At 40.6% G+C, this 19,138-nt stretch overlaps 1 protein-coding gene across 3 annotated transcripts; it reads left to right on the plus strand.

Annotated features, from left to right (window-relative positions):
• The first annotated feature begins 1,722 nt into the window (after window positions 1–1,722).
• Window positions 1,723–14,043, plus strand: LOC126623177 (DEAD-box ATP-dependent RNA helicase 21-like). Of its 3 annotated transcripts, none has more exons than XM_050291977.1 (3): window positions 1,723–4,123; window positions 4,451–4,604; window positions 13,686–14,043. In XM_050291977.1, the coding sequence occupies exon 1, from the start codon at window positions 1,844–1,846 to the stop codon at window positions 4,016–4,018; it is 2,175 nt and encodes a 724-aa protein (XP_050147934.1). In that variant the 5' UTR covers window positions 1,723–1,843; the 3' UTR covers window positions 4,019–4,123; window positions 4,451–4,604; window positions 13,686–14,043. The 3 variants fall into 3 exon arrangements, with proteins under 3 accessions (XP_050147934.1, XP_050147935.1, XP_050147933.1); XM_050291978.1 differs by lacking the exon at window positions 13,686–14,043 and adding an exon at window positions 13,241–13,667; XM_050291976.1 differs by lacking the exon at window positions 13,686–14,043 and having other exon boundaries at window positions 4,451–4,780.
• The last annotated feature ends 5,095 nt before the right edge of the window (window positions 14,044–19,138 follow it).

Below are 19,138 nucleotides of genomic sequence, written 5' to 3' on the forward strand. Positions count from 1 at the left end.
GTACATCCATCACCAACAAGCGATGTTGATTAGCCACGCTCTCTCCTGGTATAACTTTGCAATCCTTACAAGTTATACGATCCCCTTTCCTCATTAGAAGAAAATCTATTTGTGTTTTTGACGACCCACTCTTGTAGGTGATCACATGTTCTTCTCTCTTCTTAAAGAAGGTGTTGGCTAAGAAGAGATCATATGCCATTGCAAAATCCAAGATAGCTTCCCCATCCTCGTTTCTCTCCCCAAAACCATGGCCACCATGAAAACCTCCATAGTTGCCTGTCTCCCTGCCCACGTGTCCATTTAAATCTCCTCCTATAAATAACTTCTCCGTCTGAGCAATTCCTTGCACCAAGTCTCCAAGATCTTCCCAAAATTTCTCCTTCGAACTCGTATCCAACCCTACTTGAGGTGCGTACGCACTAATCACATTGATAAGTTCTTGTCCTATTACAATCTTGATTGCCATGATTCTATCTCCTACCCTCTTGACATTTACAACATCTTGTACCAAGGTCTTGTCCACGATGATGCCAACACCGTTTCTCGTTCTATTTGTGCCCGAATACCAAAGTTTAAACCCTGAGTTTTCTAGATCCTTTGCCTTACTACCAACCCACTTAGTTTCTTGTAGGCACATAATATTTATCCTTCTCCTCACCATAACTTCCACTACTTCCATAGATTTTCCCGTTAAGGTTCCTATATTCCACGTTCCTAAACGCATTTTGCTCTCTTGAACTCTACCCTTCTGTCCTAGCTTCTTCACCCTCCCCGTCTAATAGGATCAAAGTACTTCTTTTGTGTGTCCCGGGTAAAGTTGATAGGAGCATATGCTCCCAAACAACTTTGAGTGGAGTCGTTTGAAAAGAAGTTTCTATGGCCCCCTTGCTCATTTTTAATAATATAGCTAGTTTATGCCTAGTTTATATGCAAAATAAAACGATGCGTGGGTGAATTACAGGTTTTATTGTTGTGGTGCTTTGGTTGCTGGGAGGCGTTGTGTTTAGAGAAAAAAATGAAAAGAGTTGTACAAGAAGAGGAAACGGATTTGGATCCCATTCGAATCCAAATTGTGGGGATCTTATGGATCTTCACATTTTAGTCATACATCGTACATCATGCGGTCAGAAATCATTTGACTTTTTTATTTAAAAATAAAACATAAATAGTACCTGACGAAAACTGGTACCATGATGTATGATGAACGGCTAGGATGTGAGGATCCGGAGAGGATCCTTATCTGATCAATAGAAAACATCGATGGAGAAAGACTATACAATAGAGAGATATAATTTTGTAATTGCCACTTAGTACTACGGTCTAGTAGTATTCCTTTTCACTTATAAGTGAGAGGTCTTAGGTTCGCCAAAGACGAATTTGAACCACATTATTGTTAGCCCATTATAAGATTTAGACCATCACAACCCCTTAGGGTACTCTTCTTGTAAGTGAGAGGTCTTAGATTCGCCAAAGACGAATTTGAATCACATTGTTGTTAGCTCATTATAAGATTTATACCATCACAACCCCTTAGGATAGATAATATCGCTTGTTTAAAAAAAATTAATTTTTATTTAACAAAAAATATTATCTATACTAACAAGGATGGACGAGTGAATTAAGACTCACAATAAACTAGTAATAATGTATTTCAAATTCACTTTTAATGAAAATCTAGCTAAGTCCTACTTAAAAATGGAGAAGCATATGAACTTTGGTTAGAATTTCAACAAAGATCCTAATTTGGGCTATTTTTCCAAATTTCTCAGTTTTCCCCTCCTTCAAACCCTTAACCCTCTGCAATCCCTTCCTTTCCCTTGAGTCTCTTCCAATTTTTCACACAATGAAACGCTCAGCTGAGGCCATTCCCATCGCCGCCTCCTCTGCCACCGCCTCCTCCTCGCTGCCGCCCAAGAAACCCGTTTTCTTAACCAAAGCCCAACGGGAGCAATTAGCCCTCCAACGCCGCCAAGAACAAACCGAAGACCAGAAACGCCACCAACACCGTCTTCTCTCCAGTCTCTCCCACTCGCGCCCTTCCTCCGACAACGCACCGCCCGCAACCACCACTAGTTCTGACCGAGACCGAGATCGAGATAGAGACAGAGACCGAGATCATAGGGACCGAGACCGAGACAGGGATCGATACTCCCGTGACCGGGAACGAGACCGGGAGCGAGATTCGGAGCGGCGGAACCGCGACCGCGACCGAGATAGGGAGCGCGAAGAGGAGGCCAAGGCTAGAGAGCGTGCCCGCTTAGACAAATTGGCCGAGCGCGAGCGGGACAAAGAGCTGGAAGCCATTAAAGAGCAGTATCTTGGATCCAAGAAGCCCAAGAAGCGAGTGATCAAACCCAGCGAGAAGTTCCGATTCTCTTTCGATTGGGAGAACACAGAGGACACTTCTCGGGATATGAATGCTCTGTATCAAAACCCTCACGAGGCCCAGCTTTTGTTTGGGCGAGGGTTTCGGGCCGGGATGGACCGAAGGGAGCAGAAGAAGCTTGCTGTGAAGTACGAGAGGGAGCTGCGGGAGGAGATTCGGAAGAAGGACGGCGTCGAGGAGAGGCCTGAGGAGGCCGCTGCTCAGAGGCTTAAGGAGGAGGCTGCGGAAATGTATGACACTTTCGACATGAGGGTCGATCGCCATTGGACTGATAAGAAGCTTGAAGAGATGACTGAGAGGGACTGGAGGATTTTTCGAGAGGATTTTAACATTTCGTATAAGGGGTCAAGGATTCCGAGGCCAATGAGGAGTTGGGCAGAGAGTAAATTGAGTGAGGAGTTGCTTAAGACTGTGGAGAAGGCTGGGTACAAAAAGCCTTCTCCGATTCAGATGGCGGCGATTCCACTTGGCATGCAACAGCGCGATGTTATTGGCATTGCTGAGACTGGTTCTGGTAAGACTGCTGCCTTTGTTCTTCCTATGTTGACTTATATTTCGAGGTTGCCTCCCATTAGTGAGGAGAATGCGGCAGAAGGGCCTTATGCTGTTGTTATGGCGCCTACTCGTGAGCTTGCACAGCAGATTGAGGATGAGACTAACAAGTTTGCGCAATTCTTGGGTATCAAAGTGGTTTCCATTGTTGGTGGGCAGTCCATCGAGGATCAAGGGTTTAGAATTAGGCAAGGATGTGCAGTTGTAATTGCCACTCCAGGGCGTTTGATTGATTGCTTGGAGAGGCGTTATGCAGTTCTTAACCAGTGCAATTATGTTGTGCTTGATGAGGCTGATAGGATGATTGATATGGGGTTCGAGCCACAGGTTGTGGGAGTTTTAGATGCAATGCCCTCCAGCAATTTCAAACCTGAGAATGAGGACGAAGAACTTGATGAGAAGAAGATATACAGAACCACTTATATGTTCAGTGCCACCATGCCACCTGCTGTGGAGCGGCTTGCTAGGAAGTACTTGAGGAATCCTGTTGTGGTCACCATTGGCACGGCTGGAAAGACAACTGATTTGATCACTCAGAATGTGATCATGAGCAAGGAATCTGAGAAATTTGAGAGATTAAAGAGATTGCTTGACGAACTTGGTGATAAGACTGCTATTGTGTTCGTTAACACCAAGAAGAATGCTGACTATGTTGCTAAGAGTTTGGATAAGAATGGATATCGTGTTACCACTTTGCATGGAGGGAAGTCACAGGAGCAGAGAGAAATTAGCCTCGAAGGTTTTCGGACCAAGAAATACAATGTTCTAGTTGCAACCGATGTTGCGGGTCGTGGGATTGACATACCTGATGTGGCCTATGTTATTAATTACGATATGCCTGGGAATATCGAACAGTACACTCATCGTATTGGGCGTACTGGCCGTGCAGGGAAGACTGGTGTGGCCACAACATTCTTGACTATGCATGACACGGATGTATTTTATGATCTCAAGCAGATGCTTATTCAGAGTAATAGTCATGTTCCTCCTGAACTGGCGAAACATGAGGCCTCAAAGTTCAAGCCAGGTTCAGTTCCTGATAGACCACCAAGGCGTAATGATACTATTTTTACTCACTGAGAAGTTAGGAATTTACCAGAGTTTTCAACTGAGGGCCCAGCTTATTCACTGTGTAATGGTGTTTTCATGGCTGAGACATCTTTGCTTAATACTGGAACTGAAGAAGTGAGTTGTTTTGATAGGGATTGTGCTCATCTAAAATTTATGCTGAACTGTAATTCGCAAATTGATGTCATAACTTTTTCCACTGGAATAATGTTGTTAATCTTTTGCTAGAATCAGTAAATTCTCATGATTATATCAGTTTGAAAGTATTTTTTTTTTCCCACTCGTCATTGAGTTTTGCAAATTATTCGTTCACTTGAGCCGGTTCTCTTCAAATACTATTTTTGTCTGTTGAAACAGAGTTCTCATATCACATTTGAATGCAGAAATAAACGTTAAGCTACTCTTGTATGCTTTTTATGTATTATGTATGTATTATGTTGACAGTGTGGTGGTCACATCTGCCTTGGAGGTTCTTGGCAACAGTCTCTGAGATTCTGCCGGACCACCTCGTGGGATGGCACTGATTGATATTGGGGCTTTTCTGTGCATGCCAGATTTGATGAAGCAATTCGATATTATGGTGCTGTTTTCTACTATGGTATGTGGTTTAAGTTATTGCTGCTATGTGGTATTATTGAGGATTAACTGTGATTAGTAAGGAAGTGAATTTGAAGGCAGAGAAAAATACTCTGTTCATAAATCATTACATAAAGTTTGTAAATATGGGATAGGAATAGGTGGTTGTCTTTAATGGAATATAAGATTTTGACAAAACAGTACCCTGTCAAAATAATTTAGTGTCGTTTTTCTAGCTACTGCTGTAGTTTTATGCTTTTAGTATTGGCTTTTGATAAACTCCGCCGTGTAAGTTTATCTTACATTGCCGGTCCCAAGCCCGGATAAAGGAGGAGGGGGAGGGCGTCAGGTAGTCGACAGCCGGCACTCCATGATCACGTCGAATCCTTATGAAAATGAATCCAGAACGAAATCGCGCTAAAGCTAGGGCGTCACCCGTAAGTGGCGCGCTGTGTGGCCTGAGCACAGTGATAAGTGAGCAAGGGTCGCTGTATCTCCATCGGCACCCGGATACAGTGTTAAATGAGCAAGGGGGCTATAGAAACTTCTTTTCGAACGACTCCACTCAAAGTTGTTTGGGAGCATATGCTCCTATCAACTTTACACGGGACACACAAAAGAAGTACTTTGATCCTATTAGACGGGGAAGGGTGAAGAAGCTAGGACAGAAGGGTAGAGTTCAAGAGAGCAAAATGCGTTTAGGAACGTGGAATATAGGAACCTTGACGGGAAAATCTATGGAAGTAGTAGAAGTTATGGTGAGGAGAAGGATAAATATTATGTGCCTACAAGAAACTAAGTGGGTTGGTCGTAAGGCAAAGGATCTAGAAAACTCAGGGTTTAAACTATGGTATTCGGGCACAAATAGAACGAGAAACGGTGTTGGCATCATCGTGGACAAGACCTTGACACAAGATGTTGTAGATGTCAAGAGGGTAGGAGATAGAATCATGGCAATCAAGATTGTAATAGGACAAGAACTTATCAATGTGATTAGTGCGTACGCACCTCAAGTAGGGTTGGATACGAGTTCGAAGGAGAAATTTTGGGAAGACCTTGGAGACTTGGTGCAAGGAATTGCTCAGACGGAGAAGTTATTTATAGGAGGAGATTTAAATGGACACGTGGGCAGGGAGACAGGCAACTATGGAGGTTTTCATGGTGGCCATGGTTTTGGGGAGAGAAACGAGGATGGGGAAGCTATCTTGGATTTTGCAATGGCATATGATCTCTTCTTAGCTAACACCTTCTTTAAGAAGAGAGAAGAACATGTGATCACCTACAAGAGTGGGTCGTCAAAAACACAAATAGATTTTCTTCTAATGAGGAAAGGGGATCGTATAACTTGTAAGGATTGCAAAGTTATACCAGGAGAGAGCGTGACTAATCAACATCGCTTGTTGGTGATGGATGTACATATCAAAAGAGTGAGAAAAAAGAACAAGACTTGGAAGTGCCCAAGGACTAGATGGTGGAATCTAAAAGAAGAAAAACAAGCCATTTTCAAAGAGAAAGTAATCACCCAGTGTGTGTGGGATAGAGAGGGGGAAGCTAACCAAATGTGGGATTCCATGGCTAGTTGTATCCGAAAAGTAGCAAAAGAGGTATTAGGAGAGTCCAAGGGCTTTGCCCCACACCAAAAGGAATCTTGGTGGTGGAATGAGGAGGTACAAGCAAAGGTGAAGGCTAAGAAGGAATGTTGTAAAGCCTTATACAAGGATAGGACCGATGAAAATGGTGAAAGGTATAGAAAAGCGAAGCAAGAGGCGAAGAAAGCTGTGAGAGAAGCTAAGTTAGCGGCTTATGACGATATGTATAAGCGACTAGATACCAAAGAAGGAGAGTTGGATCTCTATAAACTAGCTAGAGCAAGGGAAAAGAAGACAAAGGACCTAAACCAAGTGAGGTGCATCAAGGATGAGGATGGAAAGGTTCTTGCTACAGAGAACGCGGTTAAAGACAGATGGAAAGGTTATTTTCATAATCTTTTCAATGAAGGACATGAAAGGAGTGCTTCTTTAGGGGAGTTGAGTAACTCAGAAGAGTGTAGAAACTACTCTTACTATCGTAGAATCCGGAAGGAAGAAGTGGGTGTAGCTTTGAAGAAGATGAAGCATAGAAAAGCAGTAGGCCCATACGATATACCAATCGAAGTGTGGAAAGTTTTGGGAGAGACAGGTATAACATGGCTCACTGACCTTTTCAATAGGATTTTGAAAACGAAGAAGATGCCAAATGAGTGGCGAATGAGCACTTTGGTGCCTATCTACAAGAATAAGGGCGATGTACAAAATTGCATGAACTATAGGGGAATTAAGCTAATGAGTCATACAATGAAGCTCTGGGAGAGAGTCATTGAGCATAGATTGAGGCAAGAGACACGGGTTTCGGACAACCAATTCGGGTTCATGCCAGGGCGTTCAACCATGGAGGCAATCTATCTCTTACGAAGATTGATGGAAAGATATAGAGATGGGAAAAATGATTTACACATGGTCTTTATAGATTTGGAAAAAGCGTATGATAGGGTCCCAAGAGACATTCTTTGGAGGATTTTAGAGAAGAAAGGAGTACGAGTAGCATATATCCAAGCTATACAGGATATGTATGAAGGAGCAAAGACTGCCGTAAGAACTCATGAAGGACAAACCGAAAGCTTTCCCATAACTGTAGGATTACATCAAGGCTCATCCTTAAGTCCTTACCTTTTTGCGTTGGTAATGGATGAGTTAACAGGACATATTCAAGGTGATATTCCTTGGTGTATGCTTTTCGCAGACGATATAGTGTTGATAGATGAAACTCAGGAAGGGGTAAATGCAAAGCTTAACCTTTGGAGAGAAGTGTTGGAATCTAAAGGTCTTCGCCTAAGCCGATCAAAGACAGAATATATGGAGTGCAAGTTCAGTGCAAATGGAGGCCAAAACGAGTTAGGGGTGAGGATCGGAGATCAAGAAATACCAAAGAGCGACCGTTTTCGTTACCTAGGATCTATCTTGCAAAAGAACGGAGAATTAGATGGAGATCTCAACCATAGAATACAAGCTGGATGGATGAAGTGGAAGAGTGCATCCGGCGTGTTGTGTGACCGCCGTATGCCACTGAAGCTCAAGGGAAAATTTTATAGGACGGCAATAAGGCCGGCGATGCTGTATGGCACAGAATGTTGGGTGGTGAAGCATCAACACTTACACAAAATTGGTGTAGCGGAGATGAGGATGCTTCGTTGGATGTGTGGGCACACGAGAAAGGATAAGATTAGGAATGAGGATATCCGGGGTAAAGTAGGAGTAGCCGAAATTGAAGGAAAGATGAGAGAAAATCGGTTACGGTGGTTTGGACATGTGCAAAGAAGGCCTACTGACGCTCCGATTAGAAGATGCGACTATGGGACAGAGGTTCAGGGCCGAAGGGGCAGAGGAAGACCTAGGAAAACTTTGGAAGAGACCCTAAGAAAAGACTTAGAGTACTTGGATCTAACGGAGGACATGACACAGGACAGAACACAATGGCGTTCTAAGATTCATATAGCCGATCCCACTCAGTGACTTGGATTTTCCAAGTCTCCAACCCAGAAGTTTTCCTCACTCGGGAAATTAAGGGAACACTACCTCAACCTATATGCTCCACTCACAAAGCTTCAACATACAAGCTTCAACAAAAGAAAATTCAAAGAACTTAGCGAAGAAGGCTTTGGTGTATTTAACACAATACGTTGAAATGAAGGAAAACTTATTTATTGATATCCCCGATAAGTTACAAATATGTACATATACTTGAGTCAAAATAAACAAACAAGAGGGAGCCTTCACAAAGGTTGCTTAGGAGAAGTCTCAGCAGTCGGTAGAGCCCCAGAAAGAGAAGGCACCGGAGGGGGATCATTCGGAGCCTCAGTACTGGACAAAACCCTAGAAGGAGGAGGCATCAGAGATTGATCATTTGGAGCTTCATTACGCGGTACAGCCCCAGAAGACGAAGGTAATAAATGCCTTTGGAACAAACCCACAAATCTCTGATGATCAAGTAAAACCTGACCATCAGATTCCTTCATCTGGTCAAGCTTCCTCTTCATGTTTGTAGCATAGTCATGTGCGAGCCGGTGTAACTGTTTATTCTCATGCTTGAGCCCTCTAATCTCCTGTTTGAGACTCATCACTTCAGCCGCCAATGATTCAACTTGGCGGGTTCGAGCAAATAGGCGTTGGGCCATATTAGACACAGAACCTGCACACTGAACACTGAGAGCCAGAGAATCCTTAACAGACAACTCATCAGACCGTTTGGAAAGTAGTCTGTTATCTTTGGGAGTGAGAAGGTTCCTGGCCACTACCGCAGCGGTCATATCATTCTTCATCACGGAATCCCCAACGGTAAGAGGACCAGTAGGGGAGACGAAGGATGGGCGCCATATGTTGTCTGGAGAAGGCGGGGCTGCCTCTTCAACAAGGTTCAAGTCAAAACGACGGTCGGAGGGGCCAGACATTTTCAAAGGTGTTGAAGAGAGAAGAGGTCGGACAAATCAAGATCTTAGAAGTGCAAGAATGGAGCTTCTACTGGTGGATATTCAAGTGTGCTTTGGAACTTAATGTCAGCCCCTATAAAAATCTGCACTCGACGAAGCTTCAGAAATCGAAGAGGCGCCTGCTCAGAAATCGAAGAGGCGTTTGCTTTCTCAAAAGCTGGGCTGCTCAGAGACCACGAGGGTCGATCTCAGAAATCGAAGAGGTGTTTGCTTTCTCAAAAGCTGGGCTGCTCAAAGACCACAAAGGCCGATCTCAGAAATCGAAGAGGCTTGCTTTCTCAAAAGCTGGGCTGCTCAGAGACCACGAGGGCCGATTTCAGAAATCGAAGAGGCACCTACTTTTCCAGCCTTGTCAGCACCTGTCACACGCACACTCAGCTTTGCGGAAATTATGGGCATTCTGTCGACGATTTCTGACGAAGTAGAAAGCACATGAATCGTACTGTTCAATCACCCACTTCCCACACGCAACAGTAGCTCATGGGTACCACAGATAACTTTGCCAAAGTTCTCTGACAAAGTTGAGACACGTGAAGCTTGCAGCTCCCACTACATCGCTCTGACCAAGAAGGGTAAAAGAATTGCAAAGAAACAACACTAACAAAGTTTAGACACATAAATTTTGAAGGTCTAGCTACCATATTATTACCCACAAGGGTAAAGGAACAGTACCACTGCTGGATAATTGGAAAATCCCGGTGTGTCAACCTCTGTGCTTCGTGGCAAGGTAGACTAGCAAACATGCCCAACCTTTACTCACATTCGAGAAAACACTCCTAACAAGATTGCTTGCTCCAAAATCGAAGAGGCACCGCCCTCCGAATCTCGAGAGCCAGACTCCCAACATGATTACTTTCTCAAAAATCGAAGAGAGGGTAAAGGAACAGTACCACTGCTGGATAATTGGAAAGTCCCTGTGTGTCAACCTTTGTGCTTCGTGGCAAGGTAGACTAGCAAACATGCCCAACCTTTACTCACATTCAAGAAAACACTCCCAACAAGATTGCTTGCTCCAAAATCGAAGAGGCACGGCCCTCCGAATCTCGAGAGCCAGACTCCCAACATGATTACTTTCTCAAAATCGAAGAGAGGGTAAAGGAACAGTACCACTGCTGGATAATTGGAAAGTCCCTGTGTGTCAACCTCTGTGCTTCGTGGCAAGGTAGACTAGCAAACATGCCCAACCTTTACTCACATTCGAGAAAACACTCCCAACAAGATTGCTTGCTCCAAAATCGAAGAGGCACGGCCCTCCGAATCTCGAGAGCCAGACTCCCAACATGATTACTTTCTCAAAAATCGAAGAGACACCGCTCTCCGAATCTCGAGAGCCAGACCCCCAGCAGGATTGCTTTCTCAAAAATCGAAGAGGCATCGTTCTCCGAATCTCGAGAGCCAGACCCCCGACAGGTCTGTAATCTTCACACGCAACATCAGCTTTCCAGATACCACAAACCACTTTTTCAAAGTGCTCTGACAGAGTTAAAACATGTGAAGCTGGCAGCTCCCACTACCGTGCTATAACCAAGCAGGGTAAAGGAATAGCATTATTACTTGATGTTAGGGAGATTCCTATATATGTCGACTTCCATCCCTAACGGACAGGCAGACCTGCAAAAATGCTCAACCCTTTCTCTTATCTGAGAGGGCACTCCCAACAAAGCCTTTCGAAATATTCAGCTTTCTTTCCCCCCGATAATACCTCTGTAAACAAGCTATACTAGAGCAAGAATATCTCATATCATCAGGGTTAAAAGCAAGAGTATCCCATATCATGCTTTTTCCCTGTCTTTTCCTTTGGCCTTGTTCTTACCTGCAAGATAAGGAGAAAGAGAGCAATCAGTCAACACTTGGAATCAAGCTTCCAGCCAGGAACTGACTGCCTGGAACCCCTTACCTGATTACTTACCTGGCATTGCTCTCGAGTACTCATCTTCAACATCTTATGCTTCCAGGGAAGATACCGCATATGCCTGAGGAACAGATAGGGCAAGTGAGAAGGATACAAGGAAGCATGTGGAGACAAGCGTAACAGCACACGTGCCGATACATCCACTACTCTATCAAAAGCAAAAGTATCCCATATCAGCAGGGTCGAACGTACTCTAGATTTGATGGACTTGTTTTGACCCTCAAATTCTTCAGTCGGCCTTATACTCTGGAGGAAACCAGAAAACCCTCCAGCCCAGTTCAAGAATAAGCCTGTGGAAAGTTACTTCTTCAAAAGCAAAAGTATCCCATATCATCTCTCCTCATTTTTCTTCTCTTTATCCTTCATGCTGCCTGCAAGATAGGGAGAATGTGAACAATCAGCCGGAGCTCTGATTGCTTACCTTGTCTGTCACCTCTTTCAGCAGATCCCCCAGCTCGGCGACTTGGGGGACTCCTACTACATGGTTTGTATCTCGCTTGACCAAGCATGAAACTACAAGTAAGCTTCAAGTGAAATTGATACATTACCTTGTGCATCTCCACCAGTTACAGATACCACCCCTGGATGGAGGAAGAGTACTTCCAGAGAAGATGCCACATCTACCTATGAGACAGATAAGGCAAGTCAAGACGATACCACACTCCGGTACTTAGAAGTTTCGTGGCTACGAGATCATTCTCCCACAATATTTCCTAATGTCATTTGTACTAAATCATTCACTTGTACTCACTAAAGGAGAGCTTGAACCTATGTACTTGTGTAAACCCTTCACAATTAATGAGAACTCCTCTATTTCGTGGACGTAGCCAATCTGGGTGAACCACGTACATCTTGTGTTTGCTTTCCTATCTCTATCCATTTATATACTTATCCACACTAATGACCGGAGCAATCTAGCGAAGACCACAAAAAGTGACCGTTTTCGCTACCTAGGATCTATCTTGCAAGAGAACGGAGAATTAGATGGAGATCTCAACCATAGAATACAAGCTGGATGGATGAAGTGTAAGAGTGCATCCGGCGTGTTGTGTGACCGTCGTAGGCCACTGAAGCTCAAGGGAAAATTTTATAGGACGGCAATAAAGCCAGCGATGTTGTATGGCACAGAATGTTGGGCGGTGAAGCATCAACGTACACAAAATGGGTGTAGCGGAGATGAGGATGCTTCGTGGGATGTATGGGCACACGAGAAAGGATAAGATTGGGAATTAGGATATCCGAGGTAAAGTAGGAGTAGCCAAAATTGAAGGAAATATGAGAGAAAATCGGTTCCGGTGGTTTGGACATGTGCAAAGAAGGCCTACTGACGCTCCGGTTCGAAAATGTGACTACGGGACAGAGGTTCGGGGCCGAAGGAGTAGAGGAAGACCTAGGAAAACTTTGGAAGAGACCCTAAGAAAAGACTTGAGTACTTGGATCTAACGGAGGACATGACACAAATGAGCGCAATGGCGTTCTAGGATTCATATAGCCGACCCCACTTAGTGGGAAAAGGCTTTGTTGTTGTTGTTGTTGTAGTATTGGCTTTTGATAGAATGTAATTTTGAGTTATCGACAGAAGATAATATACTGATAACAATGTTGACATTACTAATCCTGATCATATATCGAAGCATATATAATATTTGAAGTCCATTCTTGTACATAAGTGCGGATTGGTTCTGCAAGAATATATGTTGTATAGTGTTTTTTCTGTTGAAAAGTGGTGTATTGTTGAACTGCATATGGTAAAATCATGTTTGCGTAACTATTTCTTTACTCTGGTGTTGCAAGTCTTTTATAGTCATAATCGATGACATAATTGAGATTTAGATATCATGTGTGGATAGTCAATCTCATGCACCTTAATGCGGAAAATTATCTTGAATTGAAACTCACTAAGCCAAATAAATAGACGAAAAGAGTTGAATGGACCCGAAAATTGTACATTGTTCCATATTAATTTATATTCAGCTTATGAAAATTTGTCATTCCATGATCAAGGTTTGTTTTTGCATGTGTAATCTAGGTCATAATTCTGTGAGTTTATACATGTTTAGTGGACTAAGGTGACATTGATTAGTAGGACGATTAACGGCTGTTAATAGATTTAGATACATTCTGCAGATAAGTTGCATATATTTGAGCATATTACAGTCCAGATGAAATAAATAAATAAACATGACTAGCACACTACTGAAAATTTCAAAACCATGTCATGCAGGCCTTGTTGTCTGAGGTCAAAACATGCAGATATGTCATTGTTAACTACACCTTTGTGAGTCAAGTTAGATGAAATTGCCCTCACAGTTCAGGCTTGAGCACGCAAAAATCACATAATTAGCGTGCACCACTCCTTGGCTGGGATGAATGTGCATATTGATACTTTTCTGCATAATATGAGTTTCTGATGAGGACATCAACGTTGATAGTTTAGTGTGCACCGCCCCTGGAGTCCAATTGTCTTTTATTTTTGTTTCGTTAAGTTTTCTGTGTTTTCACGTACGCTAAACTATCTAAATCTGCTGCCAACTCTGTACTACATCAATTTCCTTGCATACTTGAAGATAGGGAATTTTTCGTTTTCGGTTTTTCCTAACCCAGGTCTCCTATAAAATTTATAGACAGCATTGTCATATAATTTCACCAGATTATCCTCACGAGTGCAGGACTCATTTCCTTGTCTCCAATACCAAATGGTCGGGGTGTGTCACCAAAACGTAACAGTAGCAGTAGCGGAACACGTTCCACGTCGGAAGAGGACGAGAAAAGAGTTGGTTTCGGTTTTGGCAAAATTGAGTTATGTTGGTCACTTGAAGTCTAGTTTTGCTGAACGTGTTGAACTGTAGAAATTGGGTTCAAAAGCATTTGTTGGGGGAAGGGCCGAGATTTTTTCATGACCGTGAAGATTTTGAATAGTGTGGTTGATATTTCAGTGGATCAGTGTTGACAAGGACTCACGAGCGGATTTATAACATCAACTTATACATGCACGAATAAATGATGTGTCCTCTTTCGCTTGATAAATCCCTAATAAATCTTTTGAAAAGCCAAAAAAACGTTTACATGGATTTGAGAATCCGAAAAACATATACATGAAGTTCCGTTTCGTCACCTTCACTGGAACCAGAGTCCCAAGGCACTTCTACCATTGCCAAAATTCGATTTAAAGTAACAAGTGAATACTTCGCAATAGCCTCGTTAGACCGTGCGTCCTTCTTTGTCTATTCAGATAATAGGTCGGAGCATAAACTAGAACATTAAGGAGCTGTAAAGATAATTATAAAGGGTGTGTTTAGAAGTGTATTTTTAAAGTGACTGAAAGCCCTTTTGATGAAAGTGTTTTTGGAACCAATGCTTAATAAAAATGCAAAGGAATCCTAAAAAGGCACTTGAAGTGCTTATTGTAGAAGCACTTAACTAGTGCTTCTCCTAAATGCACTTCAAGTGCTCTTGAAACCCAAAAGTACTTTTACCAAAAGTGTTTTCAATCATTTTAAAAGCACTTCCGAACGAGCCTAAAATCGTTAGCTGTTAATACGAATGCCAGAACCCCAAATCACAAAAGTTTCGTATACAGCTATTTTTGCTATTTATGAATATTGTATTATTGACATAAAACGCGACGGTGAAGTTATTTTTCGTCCAAGGGGAGTGGATAAATGGAGGATTAGGACAAAATGAAGTTGTTTTGATGGCTTCCTTGTAGCATCGCTAACAAAGCTGGGTCCCATGATGGTAGGGTAATCCAGTCTGTTTACAGGGTTACCTCAGACTGAAAGTCAGACACCATATTGTGACTAGGAATTTAAGACCAATGCAAAGCAGTTAGTCCGGTGTCCTAGGGCCTAGGATGAGGCAAGGACCTCTCCATGCGTGACGAGAATACCCACTTCTTCTTTCCTGACTCCTGTTGCAACTTATGCGACTAGCCGTGTCAATAATATAATGTCATGTGACATGATAAGTAATGAAAGACAATGAAAGAAATTTGTAAAACAGGAGAGGATTATGAGTTACATACATAATATTAATCCGTGCAGGACTATAAGTTAATGCAGGACAACCTCCATTAAAGGAGGATGTCTGTCTAATTTCGAAGTATTAATGTGCATAATTTAGTAGTATTTCTTTTCTCATAAATTTTTTTCAACCATAGTTTCTACGATTTTTTGTGATCCGAACACACTTTGAGCAAGCACTGACTAAAATAAACCCATCCATAGCGGACGAGGTCTAAGGATCAACTCTTTTTCTCTTCTTTGGCCCTATAAGACTAACAACTTTTCAACATTCATTTCCGGTTGCTCGTCTGCTGCAGGAATTGCCGTAGTATCAGAATTTTGGAGAGGTCAGTGATTTATTTGGCTTGCTGATTTTCTGTCCGAGTATTTTGATGATTTCCTCCAAATTCAAAGTAAAGAAAACTAGCCAAAAAGACCTTCTAGCATTCTATGAAAGTGTAACTACGAGAATATCTATGCTTTATATTTCATTTTCGGGCCCTCCCTTGCTTCGAATCATTAGCTCCAACTGTGAAAAGAGGGCTAACGAAATTCGGAGGGGGCCTCAGGGGATACCAGGAAATGATGTAAATATCAGTATAGCATTAGCTAATTTTGAACTCAACAATGTTACACTACGAGTAAAGGAATATGTAGAATTAAACATAGTAAAGCTTTCTTTGTAGCGTCTAGATTTTTCATAAAAAAGGGTTAGAACATCTTCATTCTCTATATGGAGATTCAAACCCCACCACTACTATCAATTGAAATGCCATCATGAAAGACCTAAACCCACTTACAAGGCAAGGTGTGTGCACTTAAAATTCCTAAATGCGACGAAAAAGCTTTCCAACTAAATCGAGAAACTTGGTGTTAAATCACAATCACATCATCATAATAAACTTTGCGTATTTAATCTACTCTTATCTTTGTTTTTTCCCCGTTAGGTACTTACATGCATGTTTACCTAATTAGATTGCACTATGTTCTTCTTTATTTCTGTTTTGCTTTCCAAATTAGATTTCAACTACAACTACTACTCTATTATAGTGTTTTTTTAATAATTAAGTTTAAGTTTTTGAGCCAAGAGGAGGGCAAGAGTACAAAAGTTTGATCATAGGTTAAGGGATGAGGCTTTACCACTAGTATAATCTATATCAAGCGCTTTACCATAGTGGCTGAAAACAATAATGCTTATGCATTTTGGTGCGAATTCGATAATCACTGATTCTTCTCCTTCCTAACATTTAACAATTTAATCCACTAATGTTGTCGTTTGTAGAAAAAAAAATTGTGTTAAGGGTAATTGCTCGTGCATTTACCTTTGATAATTTGAAAAGTAATACCAGTAGACCATAATACTAAGTAACTCATTAATTATATTAATTAATTTGCCTATAAAACTCATTTATTAAAAATCAGCCACACTGGAAAAATTACGAATATCTTAATTAATCACTAACCCATCTTGTTGTACATCCTCTATAGGTGAATTATGAATCGAGACTCACAAAATAGACGGTTCAGATCGTTAAAGTTCAATGTGATGTGAGCCCCATAACTAACCCCTAGTTTTTCTTCAAAAAATAGGAATTCCTTCCCTTAAAGGGTCTAACTCTATATATATGTCATACTTAATAAAATACGGGGCAAATATAGTATGTGAAAAATATGTATGTGTATACTTGACATGTTTCTTAAAACCATCGACCATAATTTAGCCATTTTTTAACGAATCATTCAAAAGCGGATGAATTGCCAATTTTCTCCTTCAATGCAACGACTTAATATTCCCATATTCCTAAGTTTTGAGTTTTAGGATTTTAGTCTTTGCATTGAAGGAGAAAATACTAGATTCAAAACTCAAATTCTGAGTTTTCAAAATATAGGTATTTATATTGGAGATGATTGAACCCAAAACTCAAAAAAAAAAAAAAATTTATTGAATGAGCTCCACCTTGTACTCAAATCTCATATTAAAACTTAAAGTTGAATCACACTTTGGTTTTTTTTTTTTTGCCAAAAAAAATGTTGCGGAGACGGGATTTGTACCCGTGACAAAACCCAAATGTGATTTTTTTTCTTATATTTTAAATCAAATACAAGATTTGAGTCTTTACGTTGAAGATTTCGTGAATATATATAACTGAGTAGCTACATGTGTAACAAGTTACTATCGAGTTGTTTTATAATGAAATACCTAATATCGGACATATGCAAAGATATCCTATATTCCACCCCACTTGCCTCCGATATCAAGTAATTTATACCAAACCATGTCATTGGTACTTAAAATCATCCATTCGTGTTATTTAATAGGGAGTGGTATTCACACATTTCCTTTTACTTTCGGCACATCTTTGTTCATTTTTGTCTATTGATCTTCTTCAGTTCATTCGATCCGACAGTCGAAAATTGAAACAAATGTGTAAGAAGTAAAATTGGTATGTGAATAGCATCATCCTATTTAATTTATAAGTTAGTACCAAGCAATTTCAAGAGAAAAACAAACAATTCTTAAAATTTTGGATTCTAATGGGTAAAATAATATTTCATTTGTTCCTTTTGCCTTTGGGGTGTATACAAGTTGAGCTAAGTTGCAATGGTACCCAAGCTCGGCTCAAGCTTGAATCAAACTCGTAAGGTAAGACTAACATAGGCGGCTTCCAAATAAAGAAACATACCAAATCAAACCAATTGTGGTTTGCTTCAATTTAGTCCAAGACTACTCTAGCTCGTTTGGAAGCATTTTTAAAATAACTGAAAATATTTTAGATAAATATATTTTTAAAATCAATCCTTAATAAAAATCCAAGTAGATCTTCAAAAAGCACTTTAAGCATTTCTTGCGAGAAGCATGTATCTAGTGTTTCGTCTAAAAAGTACTGAAAGTGTTTTTGGGACCCAAAATTAATTTTTCCAAAAACACTTTCAGTTATTTTAGAAGCATTTACAAACAAGCCCTTAGTGTAAAAACCGAACCAACCTCTTGAATTAGTTTGCTTTATCCGGTTTGAATTGGTGGTTCCTTGTCCGCCTTTGGTCGTAATAACCCCACTTATCTCCGGTTTGAATGGGTGGTTCCTTGTCCGCCTCTGGCCGTAATAACCCCACTTATCTGTAAAACAATATATTCATATGATTCTCTTATATATCATTATTTTTCATGACATAAGACAAGAGAATGTTATACAGTATACACACTCTTTTTTTTAACCTCTTACACATTCGTGTTTAGTTTCCAACATTATTTTCATTTGGTTTATTGAATATGATGTTAAAAATAAAAGGGATTGTGCAAGAAACTAAAAATAGAGTGAAAACAATCATCTCCTAGATATTAGAAAATTTCAAGTCATTAAACCCTTTGGTAATGGCTAAATCCACTTGGTCCTCAGTTTTTTTTTTTTTTTTTTTTTTTGGTGTAATCCACTTGCTCTTGCTCTTGAGTCTTGACTGTTATTCGTTACGTGTTAAACATAGATTAATTAATGTGTTATAAATGAAAGTCAAATCATATTGTTAACTATATATAAGAACCATCTCTCTTGCATCAGCATATTAATATTAATACATATAATCTATGCCAAGCATTCAACGGCATAAAAGTCTTCTAAACTGTATGGAGTGGGGTGGCCATAATCGGGATCGTTTTTCTCACAAATGGCATTCTTGCATGCCCTTTATCTATTTCAACTGTATTTTTTTCAGATTATGAGGGATAGAAAGGAAAGAAAAACAAAACAAAAAAAATTGATTTATTTAACTAAACAAAACACTAATTAGTGATGCTAAATATGAAAGTTGATTTGTCTGACAAAAAAAAGAGAAGTTAGTTTCACATATATGATTGAAGTTGTATAAATCCAAGGATGTGTAAATAGTGTCTAATCGCAAAATGTCCTCTGCTCTTACGTTTAATGAATTTTTACCGTTTGAACATTATAATTGAAACCGTTTATTTTCTTTATCATCATCTAAATATCATTTTGTAGAAAATTATTCAATTTGGAAATCTTTTAGCCATTTATATGCATAAAACAAAATATCCTCTGCTCTTGCATTTATATGCTACTTGTTACTAAAATCATTGATCTATTTAACACGTATGAATGATT

Source organism: Malus sylvestris, chromosome 5 (assembly GCF_916048215.2).
Source record: "Malus sylvestris chromosome 5, drMalSylv7.2, whole genome shotgun sequence".
Taxonomy (NCBI): Eukaryota; Viridiplantae; Streptophyta; class Magnoliopsida; order Rosales; family Rosaceae; genus Malus; species Malus sylvestris.